The sequence below is a fragment of the Talpa occidentalis genome, unplaced genomic scaffold (genome assembly GCF_014898055.3).
Source record: "Talpa occidentalis isolate TD23 unplaced genomic scaffold, MPIMG_talOcc4v2.1 talOcc4.4, whole genome shotgun sequence".
NCBI classification, from domain to species: domain Eukaryota; kingdom Metazoa; phylum Chordata; class Mammalia; order Eulipotyphla; family Talpidae; genus Talpa; species Talpa occidentalis.
Window position 1 is genome coordinate 98502066 of NW_023604295.1, and position 15942 is coordinate 98518007.

Consider the following 15942-nt stretch of genomic DNA (forward strand, 5'->3'; position numbering starts at 1 on the left):
ATTGATATTATCATATGGTTTTTATATTTCTTTTTGTTGATGTGTTGGATAACGTTGATTGATTTTCGGATGTTAAACCATCCTTGTGTCCCTGGAATGAATCCTACTTGGTCGTGGTGAATTATCTTATGGATACATTGTTGGATTCTGATAGCTAAAATTTTATTGAGGATTTTTGCATCAGTGTTCATTAGGGAGATTGGCCTGTAGTTTTCCTTTTTTGTGTTGTCCTTGTTCGGTTTTGGTTTTAGTGTAATGTTGGCTTCATAGAAAGTGTTCGGTATTGTCCCTTCCTTCTCAATTTTTTGGAAGAGTTTGTGAAGGATAGGCACTAATTCGTCTCTGAATGTTTGGTAGAATTCATTTGTAAATCCATCAGGTCCTGGGCTTTTGTTTTTGGGGAGGTTTTTGATTACCATTTCAATTTCGCTGCTTGTAATTGGTCTGTTTAGGTGTTCTATTTCTTCTTTATCTAGCTTTGGGTGATTGTAGGGTTGTAGGAATTTGTCCATCTCCTCTAGATTGTTAAACTTGTTTCCATATAACTGTTCATAGTAGTTACTGATTATTCTTTTGATTTCTGCTGTGTCCGTTGTGATTTCTCCTCTTTCATTTATGATTCTGTGTATTTGTGCTTTCTCCCTTTTTTCCTTTGTGAGCCTGGCTAGGGGTTTGTCTATTTTATTGATTTTTTCAAAGAACCAGCTCTTGGTTTCATTGATCTTTTGGATTGTTTTTATAGTTTCAATTTCATTTATTTCTGCTTTGGTTTTTATTATTTCTTTTCTTCTACTGGTTTTGGGGTTTTTTTGTTGTTCTTTTTCTAGATCTTTGAGCTTCGAGATTAGGTTGTTTCTTTGAGTTCTTTCTTGTTTTTTGATGTGAGCTTCTATTGCTATATATTTTCCTCTTATTACTGCTTTTGCTGCATCCCATACATTTAGGATATTGGTGTCCTCCTTGTCGTTCAATTCAAAGAATTTTTTAATTTCTTCTTTGATCTCCTCATTAGTCCAGTGGTCTTCCAGTAGTGTGGTTTTTAGTCTCCATGAGGTAGGAAAGTTCCTTGCCTTCTTTTTATGGTTTATTTCTAGTTTGATGCCTTCATGGTCAGAAAAGATGGTTGATATGATTTCAATCTTGGTGTATCTGTTGATGTTTGTCTTGTGCCCCAGTATGTGATCGATCCTGGAGAATGATCCGTGTGCGCTTGAGAAAAATGTGTACTCCGTTTTTTGGGGGTTTAGTGTTCTATAGATGTCTGTTAAGCCCAATTGCTCTAGGTCCTTATTTAGAGCTTTGGTTTCTTTACTTATTTTTTGTCTTGTTGATCTATCCATTGTTGATAGTGGTGTGTCGAAGTCTCCCACTACGTATGTGTTTTCTCTGATGTCTGTTTTCAGAGAGGACAACAGTTGTCTGATATATTTTGGTGCTCCTTCGTTTGGTGAGTATATGTTAATGAGTGTTATTTCTTCTTGAAGTATTGTCCCCTTGATCATAATGTAGTGACCATTGGGGTCTCTTTTTATCTTTTTGAGTTTGAAATCTGTTTTATCTGATATAAGTATAGCTGTTCCTGCTTTCTTTTTTGGTCCATTTGCTTGTAGGATTGTTTTCCATCCTTTAACTTTGAGCCTATTTTTATCTTTTGTAGCTAAATGTGTTTCCTGGAGACAGCAAAAGGTTGGGTTTTGTTTCTTAATCCAGGCTGCAACTCTGTGTCTTTTTATTGAAGAGTTTAGTCCATTTACATTTAGAGTTAATATTGATATGATAGCATCTGTATTTGCCATTGTGTTTGTCTTTCCTTTGATTTTATTTATTTATTCTTTTAATAACTTTTTTTTTTTTGGCCTTCTTTCATTGTTATTCGTCCCTCTGAGGTTCTGGCTTTAGGACTCCTTGTAGTATTTTTTGGAGTGGGGGTTTAGTTGTAATGAAATTCCGGAGTTTCTGTTTGTCTGGGAAGGTCCATATTCTTTCTTCAAAGAGGAAGGAGAGCTTTGCAGGATAGAGTATTCTTGGTTGGCATCTGTTTTCTTGGAGTCTGTTGACTATGTCCCTCCACTCTCTCCTTGCCCATAGTGTTTCTTCGGAGAAGTCTGAGGTCAGCCTGATTGGCTTTCCTTTGAATGTTATCTGTTTCTTCCCTCTTGCCAGCTTCATTATTTTTTCCTTGTCCTGGATTCTTGGGAGCTTTACTATTATGTGTCTTCCGAAAGTTTTAATGTTTTTCTAGCAATATCTGAGACGCTTACTTTTTAACTCAATAAATAAATAATACAGAAGACAAATGCATAAATCAGTAACCATTAAAAAATAAAGATAAATAATGATGAAATGAAAAAAAAGACACCTATAGAATGGGAGAAAATATTTACACATGATTCATCCTGCAAGGGGTTGATATCCAAGGTCTGAAAATAACTCATATAACTCAACAAAAAGAAAACAAATAACCCAATCCAAAAAAATTATCAGAAGAGGTAAATGAACACAATTCCAAAGACATAAAGATGGCCATCAGGTACAGGAAAAAATTACCTCATTTATCAACAGGGAAATGCAAAACAAAACCACAGTGAAATACCATGAGAATGGTCTATGCCTACAAGACCCAAAACAACAAGGGCTGGGGAGGTTGTGGAGAAATAGGTACCTGCAAGTACTGTTAGTAGGAATGGAGACTGTCCAGTATGGAGGTTCCTCAAACAGTTAAAAATATATCTATCATATGATACAGTAATTCCACATCTACATATCTATTCAAAGAATACAAAAGCATTAATTCAAAAAGATATATGCACCTCTACTCTAATTACAGCACTATTACAACAGCCAAGATATGGAAACAACCTAATTGCCCAATGACAGATGACTAGAAAAGGAAGATGTGGTATATATACACAATGAAATAATACTCAGCCATAAAAAATATGAAATCTTCCTATGCTGGAAAGATTGTTGGAATCTGAGGGCATCATGTTAAGTGAAAGTAAGCCAGAAAAAAGACAAATACTGGATGATTCCACTCATATGTAGACTATAAAGGAACATATAAAACCTAACTAAAAAAATAAAACAGTGGATTCTGACTGCAGAACTGGGGTTACCAGAGGGGGAGACAGGAATTGTAGTAAAGTGTGGGAGAAGACAATGGACATTGCTGGGGTTACTTTGGTGGTGAGCATCATGTCATAACATACACTTGAAGAGGTATCAACCTGAATCTGAAAAATATACAAAATGATGTAAACCAGTATGACATAAATTATTTTTTTAAAAAGATATGACCATTTTAAAAGGAAAATAAAGAACACTTCTGGGGATTAAATATATAAATTTTGGAGTGAGAAATACAAGATGGGATTAAGAGCACTACAGAGAACGGAGAGTGCAAATTCCAAACTAGAGAACCCATCCATAAAGCCAACAAGGGTAAAACCAAAATTCCAAAGGGAGTTAAAGTGATATTGTTGAAGAGGGAACGATTCTGCCATAGGACTTTTGGGGATGGAGAGAAAGAACAATGAGGGAATAAGAAAGTAACATTATTCACACAGTGACAATGAACAAGAATTTTCCAGATGTGATGAAGGGAAAAAAATGTTCATTCAGTCACAAGTATACATTAAGTGACTACTATGACCAGACACATTTCCAATGGGGCATACAGCCAAGAACAAAATAGTTAGGAGTCACTGCCCTCATGGAGTGCAATAATTCGCACAAGAAATAATGTTGCCTTAGTTAAAGTAATTGGAAGAGGAGCAACTGGAAGCTACATGTAGTTGGATATATCTTGAAGGGAAAGAAAACAGAACTGCTTGACATTAAAGATAAAAGAGGTAACTGCAAGGATAATTTGAAGATTATGGGCTTGAGCAAAAAATAATAAATAAAAATGGAATTGTTACTTTCTAAGATTAAAAAGACCTTGGAATGGGGCAGATAGAGCGACAGAAGGATAAATTCAATATCGGACATCTATCATTTGATGTGCCTGTCACATATCCAAACAGACACGTTGACTACAAACGAAAAATGAGGGTCTCATTTTTAGGGGTGGTACAGGATGGAGACACACTCATGCTTCAGATGAATAACCTAAGCATATTTTTAAATCACTAGGAATTACAACAGAATCAATATGAGAGTGAAGAAAGTCAAGCGTAAAAGACAAGTCAGGAGTGAGAGGAAAGAGCCTGGGATTGGGAAAGAGGTAGACAACTGAATCAAGCCAGAATAGAAGGTTCTGATAGTCAGAGGACATGAAATCCAGGAATGATGGAGAAGAGGTTGGGAAGCAGCAGTAAGAGCAAAAGGAACACATACCGCACCTTCAGTTATCCGCACCAGAGATGAGGGAGAGAAAGCAGCCTCCCCCTGGGAAGTCTACTCAGAAGTAATGGGTTTCTATTGTAGTGGAAGGTTAAAGGTCATGTCAGGGAAGCAGATGTCTCAGTTTTGTGATTGACCATAAACTCCAAAAGACAGAGTGAGGTGTTAGAGATGAAAAAGTAAAGGAGGGTTAGAAAATACCATGTCCCGAATATTTGAAGACGTCAATGTAGCATATGACAGATGAGGAGATTCCCACCTTGGACTGGAGTAACAGGCCAGAGTACTTAGTCTTCCTGACCCCATGAAGATACCAGGTTGCAAGATGTTTAGCTATACAGAAAGTGAAAGAGGCATAGTTTCAAGAATATAACTATTGATAGTTCTCAGAACTACAGCGTTCTCCTTCAGGAAGCTCAACAGTTTTCAAGATGATGTATTTTAAAAATACACAGTTAGAATATTTTAAGTCCACAATATACCACATCCAAAGAACACTTATTTTATGCAGAAAGATAAGACAACTGCAATGAAAAGGCAACCAGTCATAACTCTGACTTCTCAGAAACATCAATGGAAGCTAGAAAACAGTAGAAAAACAGCAGTAAACTGCTTTGAAATCAGCTAATTTAACTGGGTTTTTTCACCTGATGAAACCATTTTTCAAATATTGACACAAAGATTTTGCAGACCAAAAAAAAAATTGAAATTGGATCCCTATGTCATTTATAGAAAATAATTTTTTACATTTGGATAAAGCACTTCCAATTGAAAAGATTAAAATATTTGGAAATATATAAAAATGAATGTAGACTGAGGATCATTTCTTAAAGAATGCACATTGCAAAGCATAAAGAATAAAACTGATACATTTGAAACTATTTAAGTGAAAGCATTCTGTTTCTCTAAAGGCACTAAAAAGAATGTGAAGATGAACAAGTCACAAAATGGGTAAAGGTAGTATCAACAGACATACATTTTTTAAAGTCCCAAAAATAAATAACCAAAATAATAATTAATTAATTAAAGTTTTTAAAAAACAAAAGTCATTAACATTCCAAACATATACATAAGATGTTACACAAACATATGCCAACACATGTAAAAATATGATCAACCTCATGAATAATCAGAAAAATACAACATAAATACCTGGTGAGATACCACTTTACATTATAAGGTTGAAAATTCTAACCATACTAAGTGTTGGTAAGGATGTGGTGTAAAGGCAACTTACCCACTGTTCACAAAAGAAAAAATTAGTACTATTTCAGAAAGCTGCTTGCCCTTATCCATTATTGTTTGAGTACCATACACTATTTCCACAAAATATTGCATCTAAGCCTTTTGCCAGAAGCATAAGTATAAAATGTCAATTATCTCTGTTCCAACAAACTTAAACATGTCTGTATTTAATTACCATAAACCACACAAACTAAGTATTTCACCACACACAAAAAAAAAAATTCCTTCTCTCCTCTGAAATTCACTAAGGACTAAATAAACAAATTCATTAAAAAGAGCAATTTAAGTCAGACAGCAACTCTGAACACAAAAGTTAACCTTAAAGTAAATATTTGACTCTTATTAATAATTAATTACCACAGCCTGACATCCAACAACAACAAAACAAAACAAAAACTGGAGCTAGTTAGTATCACTTCACTGCTTCTTAAAATCTATTCTCATCAAAGAAGAGTTTGCATTTCTAATTTCTCTCACAATAAAAGAAACGTCAAGAACCACGTGGATGGAGTGAGGTCCAGTGATTCGAAATGGGGAGAATTCACTTCATAGCCTCCTGGAAAATCTTGGAAGACTTTAGACATAGGTTATTTCTGAAAGTCACTAAGGTGTTTATGATTAGATTTCAATTCTGTCGAGAGACCCACCCCCAACCACTACCAAAAACAATAACAGCACGAATGACCGCTAAGCTCCACTCCGGCATCTGAGGAATAATCCCATCACCTTCTAAAAACCTCCCCAGGATTTTGCCCCACTAATCCTATTACCTGACAGAAACTGGCAGGAAGCAGGGCTTGTATTGAGACATCCTCTACTTCCTCGGTCTCGCAATCCTATCTTAGTTTGGGGTTCTTTATATTATTGTACTGCTTTTATTGCAAAAACAATAGTTACAACTTTGTATATAATTTGGAGGTATCGGTTTTCAACTCTTCAGATGTATGTGACAACACCAAGGCCGCCACCAAATCTCGAGTAATCCTCCACCATATTGCACCGAGACTCCTTGGCCTGCCTTGCTCCCCTGCCCCCGCTCTCAACATCTTGTACCTTCAGTTCCACAGTCAGATTTCCACGGTTTGTTTTGGTCACGATGTTCCCGATCCTACCATGTTAACTGCCTGCCTGAACGCTGGTGAGCGCGAGGAGCCACGGAGGGGGAGGGCCTTACCTTGACACTTGGCGACTTTGATTCCACTGACGTCACTGTAACTTCATCCTCCTGCACATCCGCATCCGGCCAGAGGAATATAAGCGTCCATCACGCGAGGCTGATCCTCACTCAGAGTCCGGACAGCTGTCCTCCCAGAAGGAACCCTCGGGGCTCCCGGAGCAGGCTCTGCACCCTGCGCTCCTGCAGCCCAGCTGCCCCCAGCCCGCCTGACTATCACAGAGACCTCTCACTGCGAGCAGGAACCAGCACCCCAGCCTTCTGCCAGGGCCCAGAGAGAGCCACCTCCAGCGCCGGCCAGGTGATGGGCACCCGACCCCGCAGCCCCAGCGCCTACCCTGCACCCTGCTGGGGACCACAGCCCGGGGAACCCCGCCCTGCCAAGCGCCCACGACACCTGGAGTCCCAGGGCCCCAACTTCCAGATGCCGCCCAACCTGGCAGACCTCACCGAACCCCAGGCAGCAGAAATGGTCACCATGGCGATCCTGCCCGCAGGCTGTGCCCTAAAGGTGCCCCTGGACGACGTCGACCTGGTGCTGGAACCCGAGCCAACATCGGTCCTGCAGGTGCGTCTCAGAGGGCACACTCTCGTGCTGGTTCCCGAGGCCCTCCTCCGCTTGGAAGACCTACACCTAGGAGGGCAGGGCCACCTTCCTGCCGGCCTGGAACCCAGCCCTTTCCTGGGTGCTGAGGGAGAGGCCGTCATCCTCCAGCAGAGCTTCTTCCGCACCAGTTCCCGAGAGATGGCTGCCCAAGGGGTCGTCCACCAGGACGCGGGCCACCAGCTCCCGCCGCCTTGGATGGACCATGCAGCCGGGTCAGACGCTGGACTCCGCCCTGTGGCTCCTCAGGTAGCTAGCCCCCACCTCCAGGGCCCGGTGCCAGAGCCCTGGCCTTGGGCCCCCACCCCTAGTCCAGAGAGACGCTCTCCTGGCCCCTACTTCAGCCTCAGGTTGCGCCTTCTGGAGCCTTTCCCCAACTCACCCCTGCAACCTCTACCTCCAACGCCGAATCCGGGTCCCCAAGCACGCCCGCAGCGCCCTCGGCGCCCTCAGCATCTTCACCCCAAAGCCCGGAGACGCCTGTTCCTGAATTGAACTGGCCCCTTCCCACAGGCAGGGACAATTCTGATTGCACCCCCACCTGCCTCAGTGCCCTACGGGACTCCCAGAGTCTTTGCGCTGGCCAACCAGCCACCTGGAGATTGGGCACCTCCCCTGCAAATCATGGCTTTTCCTGAGACTGCCTGCTTAGGAGATGAAGACACCAAGAGAAAACATATTCTAGACCTCACCTTAGAAATGGAACGCCTGCCCAGCGGTTCCAAACAATGACTTTTCACAAGTCTGGACTTCTTTCGAGATCATCCTCAAGACCCTCCCCCCCCCACCCCCTTGGCATCAGTGACTTTCTCTCCAACCAGTCTCCAGCGCTGTGCTGCCCTTCCCTGTTCCTCCCCCAAACCAAGAAATGTGCATTTATCTTGTCAGTTTCCTTATGACTTTCCCTTTACTTTATAATAAAGACTCTTTGTTTATAAGCAAGTCTCTCTTGGTATTTTTGCCACAAAGCTTGGTGTTGCCAGCTTTCTGGAAAAACCACAAAATAGAATGATGCTTAATGTGCAGATTTGTATGCAATGGATTCATAACTAGCTCTCAACCTGCCTAAGTCTTTTCCACTCAGGGTTGTGTGTGATATTTGCAGCATGTGTTGTGACATGTATTTCTTTTTACAAGCTCTCTATCTGGCAATTTCACCCAATAAGCAGATGTAAAATATTTGCATTCCTGCTATTCCATATTATGTTGGACCTTTCAGATTCCACCCTATGCGTCTCTTATGTAATCCAAGCTTCCAACTTTATTTTTTTAAGATGTATTTATTTATGCATACAAGAGCTGGGGGATAGGCCAGAGTTGGGGGGTTGGGAATGAGAGGACCAGCCAGAGACAGAGTGGGGAGCAGAAGGGGCAGACTGACTGAAATACACTGCTGAGGGGAGCAGCGAGCGAGACAGGAGAAGTCTGCTGCGCCATGTGGATAGCTCCCTGGCCGGCTGGGGATCAAACTCATGCTGCAGAGGGTACAGATTGCTTCATAGTGCTGTGTTTAACCCCTTGCGCCACCAGTGAGGCCCCCAAACTTCCAACTTCAGAAATAAATACCTTATTTCCACATTTGCTTCATGTTTTTATACAGGAAGTTAAATACCGTTAAAATGAAGTCAACTATATTTCATCTTTTAATGAAATTTCATTTTATAAGGAATTTCATTTTTTAAAAACAACCAATATTTTAGCTTTATTAATGTGCTTACCAATTCATCACGACCTTTTTATTTGTGCATTCCATTCTCTCCAAGTACAGCCTCAATTTGCTACTGCTGAAGAATATCCTTTAAAAGTTCTTTCCATTCTGTCCTGAGTGTGGTCAATTATCTTGTTGTTGCGCATCTGAACATGTTTTGCTTGTAAGCCCTTTTAGTCTTGGATGCCTGAAAATGTTGTATTACATGTTCATTCTAAATTCCAAAATGATATTAACTAGCTTAAAGATATTAGTACCTTGCTGTGCCATTTATTATTGCAGCAATCAAGTTGTGATCCCTTTCATATTTGAATTGGCTAATCATTTGAGCGCATTTAAAATGCTAAATTTGATTTTCTACACTTTTATATAGTATGCCGAGAAGTGTATTCTATTCTCATTTGACTTGACTGAATTTGATCAACTATCAGTAGGGAAAATATCTCTTGCCTGAAATACCATAAAATCTTAGACTTTATGTCCGAGGTTGTCCTTCATAGTTTTTGTCTTCCTGATCCCATGAACATAAGAGGTGGCAAGAAGTTCACCAAAAGAAGTGTAGTTCCAATAATATAACTAATTTTGGGAAGAATCTTAGAATTCTCCTTCAGGAAGCACACTAGTTTTCAAGATGATGTATTTTATTTTATTCTTTAAAAGATTTATTTATTTATACATACAAGAACAGGGGTACAGGCCAGAGGTGTTCGGGTGAGAGGATTCACCAGAGACAGAGTGGGGAACAGAACAGGAAGATTGACTGAAACAAACTGCTGAGGGGAGCAGCGGCAGAGTCAGGAGACATCTGCAGCACCATATGGGTAGCTCTCTGGCCAGGGATCGAACTCGTGCTACAGTGGCTGCGGATAGCTTCGTGGGTTGTGTCTTAACCCCTTGTACCACCAGGAAGGCCTGATGCATTTTTTTTTTTCATTTTTGACACTTTTTTTTAATATTTTTTTTATTTTTTACATCATTGTCCTTTTTTTTTTTTATTTTTATATTCCCCATACAATTGCAACCCCCTGATTTTGACCCCAATCCCTCCTTTCCCTGCCCCACCCCCAAAGTGTGTCTCTGGTTCATAGTTGTTTGTTGATTTTGGTTTTTTTCTTTCTTGTAGTTATTCTTTTTCCTGGTTCCTTATTTAGGTTTTCTAGATTCCTCTTGTGAGTGAGACCGTCCGGTATTTTTCTTTTTCTTTCTGGCTTATCTCGCTGAGCACGATCTCTTCCAGCTCCATTCAGCTGCAAATTGCATGTGTTACCTTTTTTGAATGCTGAGTAATATTCCATTATGTATATGCAACACATCTTGATACAGTCATCTATTTTGGGGCATTTGAGTTGTTTCCAAAGCTTAGCTATTGTAAATTGTCCCTGATGTATTTTTAAATGCACACATTTTGACAGATTATCCTAAGTCCATATGCACCACATCCAAAGAACACTTCCTTTATGCAGAAAGAAAAATAACTGCAGTGAAAAGCAACCACTCAGACCAACAAGAACAAGACAGAAAACAGTAGAAATATAGCTGTAAAGTGCTGGTTTGAAAACAACTATTTTGCCTAGCAATATTTCATTTAATGAAGCCATCTTTCAAAAATTGGCAGAATTATTTTGTAGACCAAAAAAAAAATTGAAAGCAGATCACTAGCTCATTCATAGAGTACAATTTTTTACATTTAGAAAGAGTTCAGTTTGAAAGTTAAGACTTCATAAATATTTGGAAAAATGTAAAAATGATTTTAAGATAGGAATTATATCTTACTGCACAGAAATTTCAAAGCATAGAACAAAACTGATATATAAGGTGAAGAAATTCTGTTTATCAAAAGGCACTAAAAAGAATGTGGATGCAAATAAGCCCTGAAACAGGAAAAGATAGTGTCAACATACTTTTTTTAACATCCCAAAATCAATAACAAAAAACCTGTAAAAGACATAAACAGACATAAACATATCAGATGTTATATGAACAGTCCACAAATAAATGAAAACATGTACATCCTCACTGGTAACCAGAGAAATACAACATAAATACCTGATGAGATACCATTTTACACTACCAGGTTGGAAAATGCCTAGAACTCAAATGATACTAAGTGTTGGCAAAGATGTGGTGCAAAGGGAATTTTACCCACTGCTCACAAAAGGATAAATGAGAAAAACTACTTAAGAAAGCAGCTTGCCTTATCTATTATTCTTGGAGAACCACATACTATTACTCAGAAATACCACATCTACACTTTCTGCCATAAGCACAAGGGTAAACATCAAAGATCTCTGATTTAATAAAGATCTGTTTAACAAAGCTAGACATTTCCATGTTTAATTCCCATATGCCATGCTAAGCAAGTATATTATTTTATAAAATTTCCTCCTGTCCTCTGAAATACACAAATGAAGAATGAATTAACCAACTCTTTTAAAGTGACACTCAAGTCATACAGCAAATTTGAATATAAAAAGTTTGAATACAAATTTGAATACAGAAAACTAAATTTTTGCTACTGTTATTAATAATTAACACAGCCTGACCACCAACAAAGAAAACTAGAACCAGTTACTATTACTAGATTGTGTCTTAAAATCTTTTCTATCAAAGAAAAGTTATCATTTCTAATTTCTCTCATGTAACAAACACAGGTCAAGAACCATGTGAGTGGAAAGCCTTCCAGAGATTATAGGGAGAGTTACCCTCATAGCCTCCTGGAAAATTTTGGAAGACGTTAGGCATGGGCTACTTTTTCAAGTGCCAGAGAAGTTTATGAGATTACCTTTCTATTCTCCCTGCCCCCAAAAAAGCACAAATGACCACTAAGCCCCATTCACCTGAGGAATAATCCCATCACCTTCTAAAAACATCCCCAGGTATTTTGCCCCACTAATCCTATTACCTGACAGAAATTGGCAGGAGGTGGTGCTTGTCTTTAGACATCCTCTACTTCCTAGGTCTCACGATACTATCTGCTTTGGGATTTAATATCATTGTATTGAATTTATGGAGGGAACAATGACTTAAAGCCTTGTAGATAATTGGGAGGCATATGTTCTCATCTCTTCAGATGTGTGAGACAACACCAAGCCCGCCACCAAATCTCGAGTAATCCTCCACCATATTGCACTGAGTCCTCTCACCCAGTCTTGCGCCCCTCCCCCTCAGCTTCCCCACCAACCTCTTTCTCCCCCACCTCCCATCTCCCGCCACACCCATTCCCACCCCCACCACCAGTCCCCTGAAAATCAGTTCCAGTCAGATTTCCAGGGTTTGGTTTGGTCACGATGTTCCCGATCCTACCATGTTAACTGCCTGCCTGAACGCTGGTGAGCGCGAGGAGCCACGGAGGGGGAGGGCCTTACCTTGACACTTGGCGACTTTGATTCCACTGACGTCACTGTAACTTCATCCTCCTGCACATCCGCATCCGGCCAGAGGAATATAAGCGTCCATCACGCGAGGCTGATCCTCACTCAGAGTCCGGACAGCTGTCCTCCCAGAAGGAACCCTCGGGGCTCCCGGAGCAGGCTCTGCACCCTGCGCTCCTGCAGCCCAGCTGCCCCCAGCCCGCCTGACTATCACAGAGACCTCTCACTGCGAGCAGGAACCAGCACCCCAGCCTTCTGCCAGGGCCCAGAGAGAGCCACCTCCAGCGCCGGCCAGGTGATGGGCACCCGACCCGGCAGCCCCAGCGCCTACCCTGCACCCTGCTGGGGACCACAGCCCGGGGAACCCCGCCCTGCCAAGCGCCCACGACACCTGGAGTCCCAGGGCCCCAACTTCCAGATGCCGCCCAACCTGGCAGACCTCACCGGACCCCAGGCAGCAGAAATGGTCACCATGGCGGTCCTGCCCGCAGGCTGTGCCCTAAAGGTGCCCCTGGACGACGTCGAGCTGGTGCTGGAACCCGAGCCAACATCGGTCCTGCAGGTGCGTCTCAGAGGGCACACTCTCGTGCTGGTTCCCGAGGCCCTCCTCCGCTTGGAAGACCTACACCTAGGAGGGCAGGGCCACCTTCCTGCCGGCCTGGAACCCAGCCCTTTCCTGGGTGCTGAGGGAGAGGCCGTCATCCTCCAGCAGAGCTTCTTCTGCATCAGTTCCCGAGAGATGGCTGCCCAAGGGGTCGTCCACCAGGACGCGGGCCACCAGCTCCCGCCGCCTTGGATGGACCATGCAGCCGGGTCAGGCGTCCGCCCTGTGGCTCCTCAGGTAGCTAGCCCCCACCTCCAGGGCCTGGTGCCAGAGCCCTGGCTTTGGGCCCCCACCCCTAGTCCAGAGAGACGCTCTCCTGGCCCCTACTTCAGCCTCAGGTTGCGCCTTCTGGAGCCTTTCCCCAACTCACCCCTGCAACCTCTACCTCCAACGCCGAATCCGGGTCCCCAAGCACGCCCGCAGCGCCCTCGGCGCCCTCAGCATCTTCACCCCAAAGCCCGGAGACGCCTGTTCCTGAATTGAACTGGCCCCTTCCCACAGGCAGGGCCAATTCTGATTGCACCCCCACCTGCCTCAGTGCCCTACGGGACTCCCAGAGTCTTTGCGCTGGCCAACCAGCCACCTGGAGATTGGGCACCTCCCCAGCAAATCATGGCTTTTCCTGAGACTTCCTGCATGGGAGATGAAGACACCAAGAGAAAACATATTCTAGACCTCACCTTAGAAATGGAACACCTGCCCAGCGGTTCCAGACAATGACTTTTCACAAGTCTGGACTTCTTCACAAGATCATCCTCAAGACCCTCCCGCCCCCACCCCCTTGGCATCAGTGACTTTCTCTCCAACCAGTCTCCAGCACTGTGCTGCTCTTCCCCTGTTCCTCCCCCAAACCAAGAAATGTGCATTTCTTATCTTGTCAGTTTCCTTGTATACTTTCCTTTTACTTTATAATAAAGACTCTTTGTTTATAAGCAAGTCTCTCTTGGTATTTTTGCCACATAGCTTGGTGTTGCCAACTTTCTAGAAGAAAATTGCAAAATAGAACAAGGCTTAATGAGCATGTTTTTATCAAATGTGTTAAAAATTTACTTCCTAACCTGCTCAAGTTCTCTTCCACTCAGGTCTTTTTACAGCATGATGGATGGACTGTATGTGATATTTTCAGCATGCGTTGGGACCTGTACTTCTTTTTTACAAGCTCTCTATCTGGCCATTTCACCGAATAAATGGATGTTAATAATGTTTTTTGTATTCCTGTCATCACACGTTATTTTAAACCTTTCAGATTCAACCCTCGACTTTTTTTTTTTTAAGATTTATTTAATTATACAAGAACCGGGGTACAGGCCAGATGCACAGGAGGGTGAGAGTATTCACCAGGCAGAGCAGAGGATAGAACAGGCAGACTTACTGAAATACACTGCTGAGGGGAGCAGCAAGCGAGTCAGGAGAGGTCTGCGTCGCCATGTGGGATTCTCACCAGCTAGCTGGGATCGAACCCGTGCCACAGAGGCTGCGGACAGCTTCACAGTGCGGCGCTCTGTGCAGACGCACAGTGTGGCGCCTGCGCCACCGGGGAGGCTCATCTCGGCTTTCTCTTATGTAAGTCAAACTTCCAACCTAAAAATAAATTTTTATTACATATTTACTTATATTTTTATAAATAAAACAAAATATTGTAAAACTGAAATTATTTTCTTTTCACCACCTTTCCCAATTCACCACTGCAGCCATACAACTCCACCTCCCTCTCTGAACCTAGTTCTCTAGTTGCACACCCAGAACACTCTGGGCCCTTACCTGAAGGCCTGAAAATACCTGTTCCTGGATTGGACTCCTCACCATCCCACCCACATTTAGGCAGTAATGATTTCAACATCCGGGTATGAGTTAGGTCTTGGGTCTGAGTGATACTTGCCACCACTCAGTGATGAAGCATATTCTTCAGCAGACAGGGAATAGATACGGTTTTAGTTTGTTTGTTTTTTTTTTAGCAAACTACCTTAAAGAGTAGCTTGAATAGACTTTTTTAAAAATTCAGTTTCATTTAGCAATGAGGGTAAACCAAAGACAGTCAACCACGGAGTTTTAGCTCCCTTGCCTCTGCTGTATGAGATGTGTCTTCTATGCCTGTCATCTTCAGCTAACTCCATTCCCCTAGTTTCTTGTCATTGTCCTGACAAGACAGCTTTCTTCAGTTGAGTCAATTTCTAAAGGAGATTACAGCTGGAGGCTGTCTATTGATAGTACTCCTAACATTATGGGAACCACTATCATTGAAGAATACAGATTTGTGTCACATTGTCCACCATAATTTCATATTGGTTCTTTTTATCGTGTTCTTCTGTTTATTCTTCTCTTTGATTGTAACTAGAGTAAAGAAATTTTACTTTTTCAATGTAGTCTTTGATTATTTGGATAAAGTTTGATCATATTTTAAAATACTTCTAAAATTAGAATGGAAAAAATTGGTGAAAGCAATTGTTTAATTACTGAAACTATTTATACAAATGCTGTATTCTCCTTTAACAAACAAGTGCATTTTCTTTTTTAATTTTCAAGTGGATATATTTTAACTTCATGGCAGTCTGGGCTTTACCTTGACTTCCCTCTCAGGATGATAAGAAGCGCAGTTACTCACTAGGACACACTCAGCTTCACAGTATGGGCATTTGATCTAATTTATTATTGAGCATTTTTGCATACTCATACTCATGTTCCCACCACTCAAAACTGGCAGCTTTTATTTCTTAGTGCTATTTCTTTAATATGGTCTTTTTACTATAAAGAAAATAAATTATTATAGTGCCTCCCTGGTGGCTCAGGTATTAAAGTCTCAGCATTATCAAACTATCACCAGCCACTGCGGCATAAGTTCGATCCCCGGCCAGGGAGATGAACTACATGGTGCAGCAGACCTCTCCTGATTCG

The 15942-nt window shown here is 41.9% G+C and overlaps 2 protein-coding genes across 2 annotated transcripts; both read left to right on the forward strand.

Moving 5' to 3' along the window:
• Nucleotides 1–7067: 7067 nt before the first annotated feature.
• Nucleotides 7068–7862, forward strand: LOC119258208 (proline-rich protein 23A-like). The gene has a single exon (XM_037526666.1). It carries the CDS (start codon nucleotides 7068–7070, stop codon nucleotides 7860–7862), a length of 795 nt encoding a protein of 264 aa, XP_037382563.1.
• Nucleotides 7863–12744: 4882 nt separating this feature from the next.
• Nucleotides 12745–13533, forward strand: LOC119258209 (proline-rich protein 23A-like). The gene has a single exon (XM_037526667.1). It carries the CDS (start codon nucleotides 12745–12747, stop codon nucleotides 13531–13533), a length of 789 nt encoding a protein of 262 aa, XP_037382564.1.
• The last annotated feature ends 2409 nt before the right edge of the window (nucleotides 13534–15942 follow it).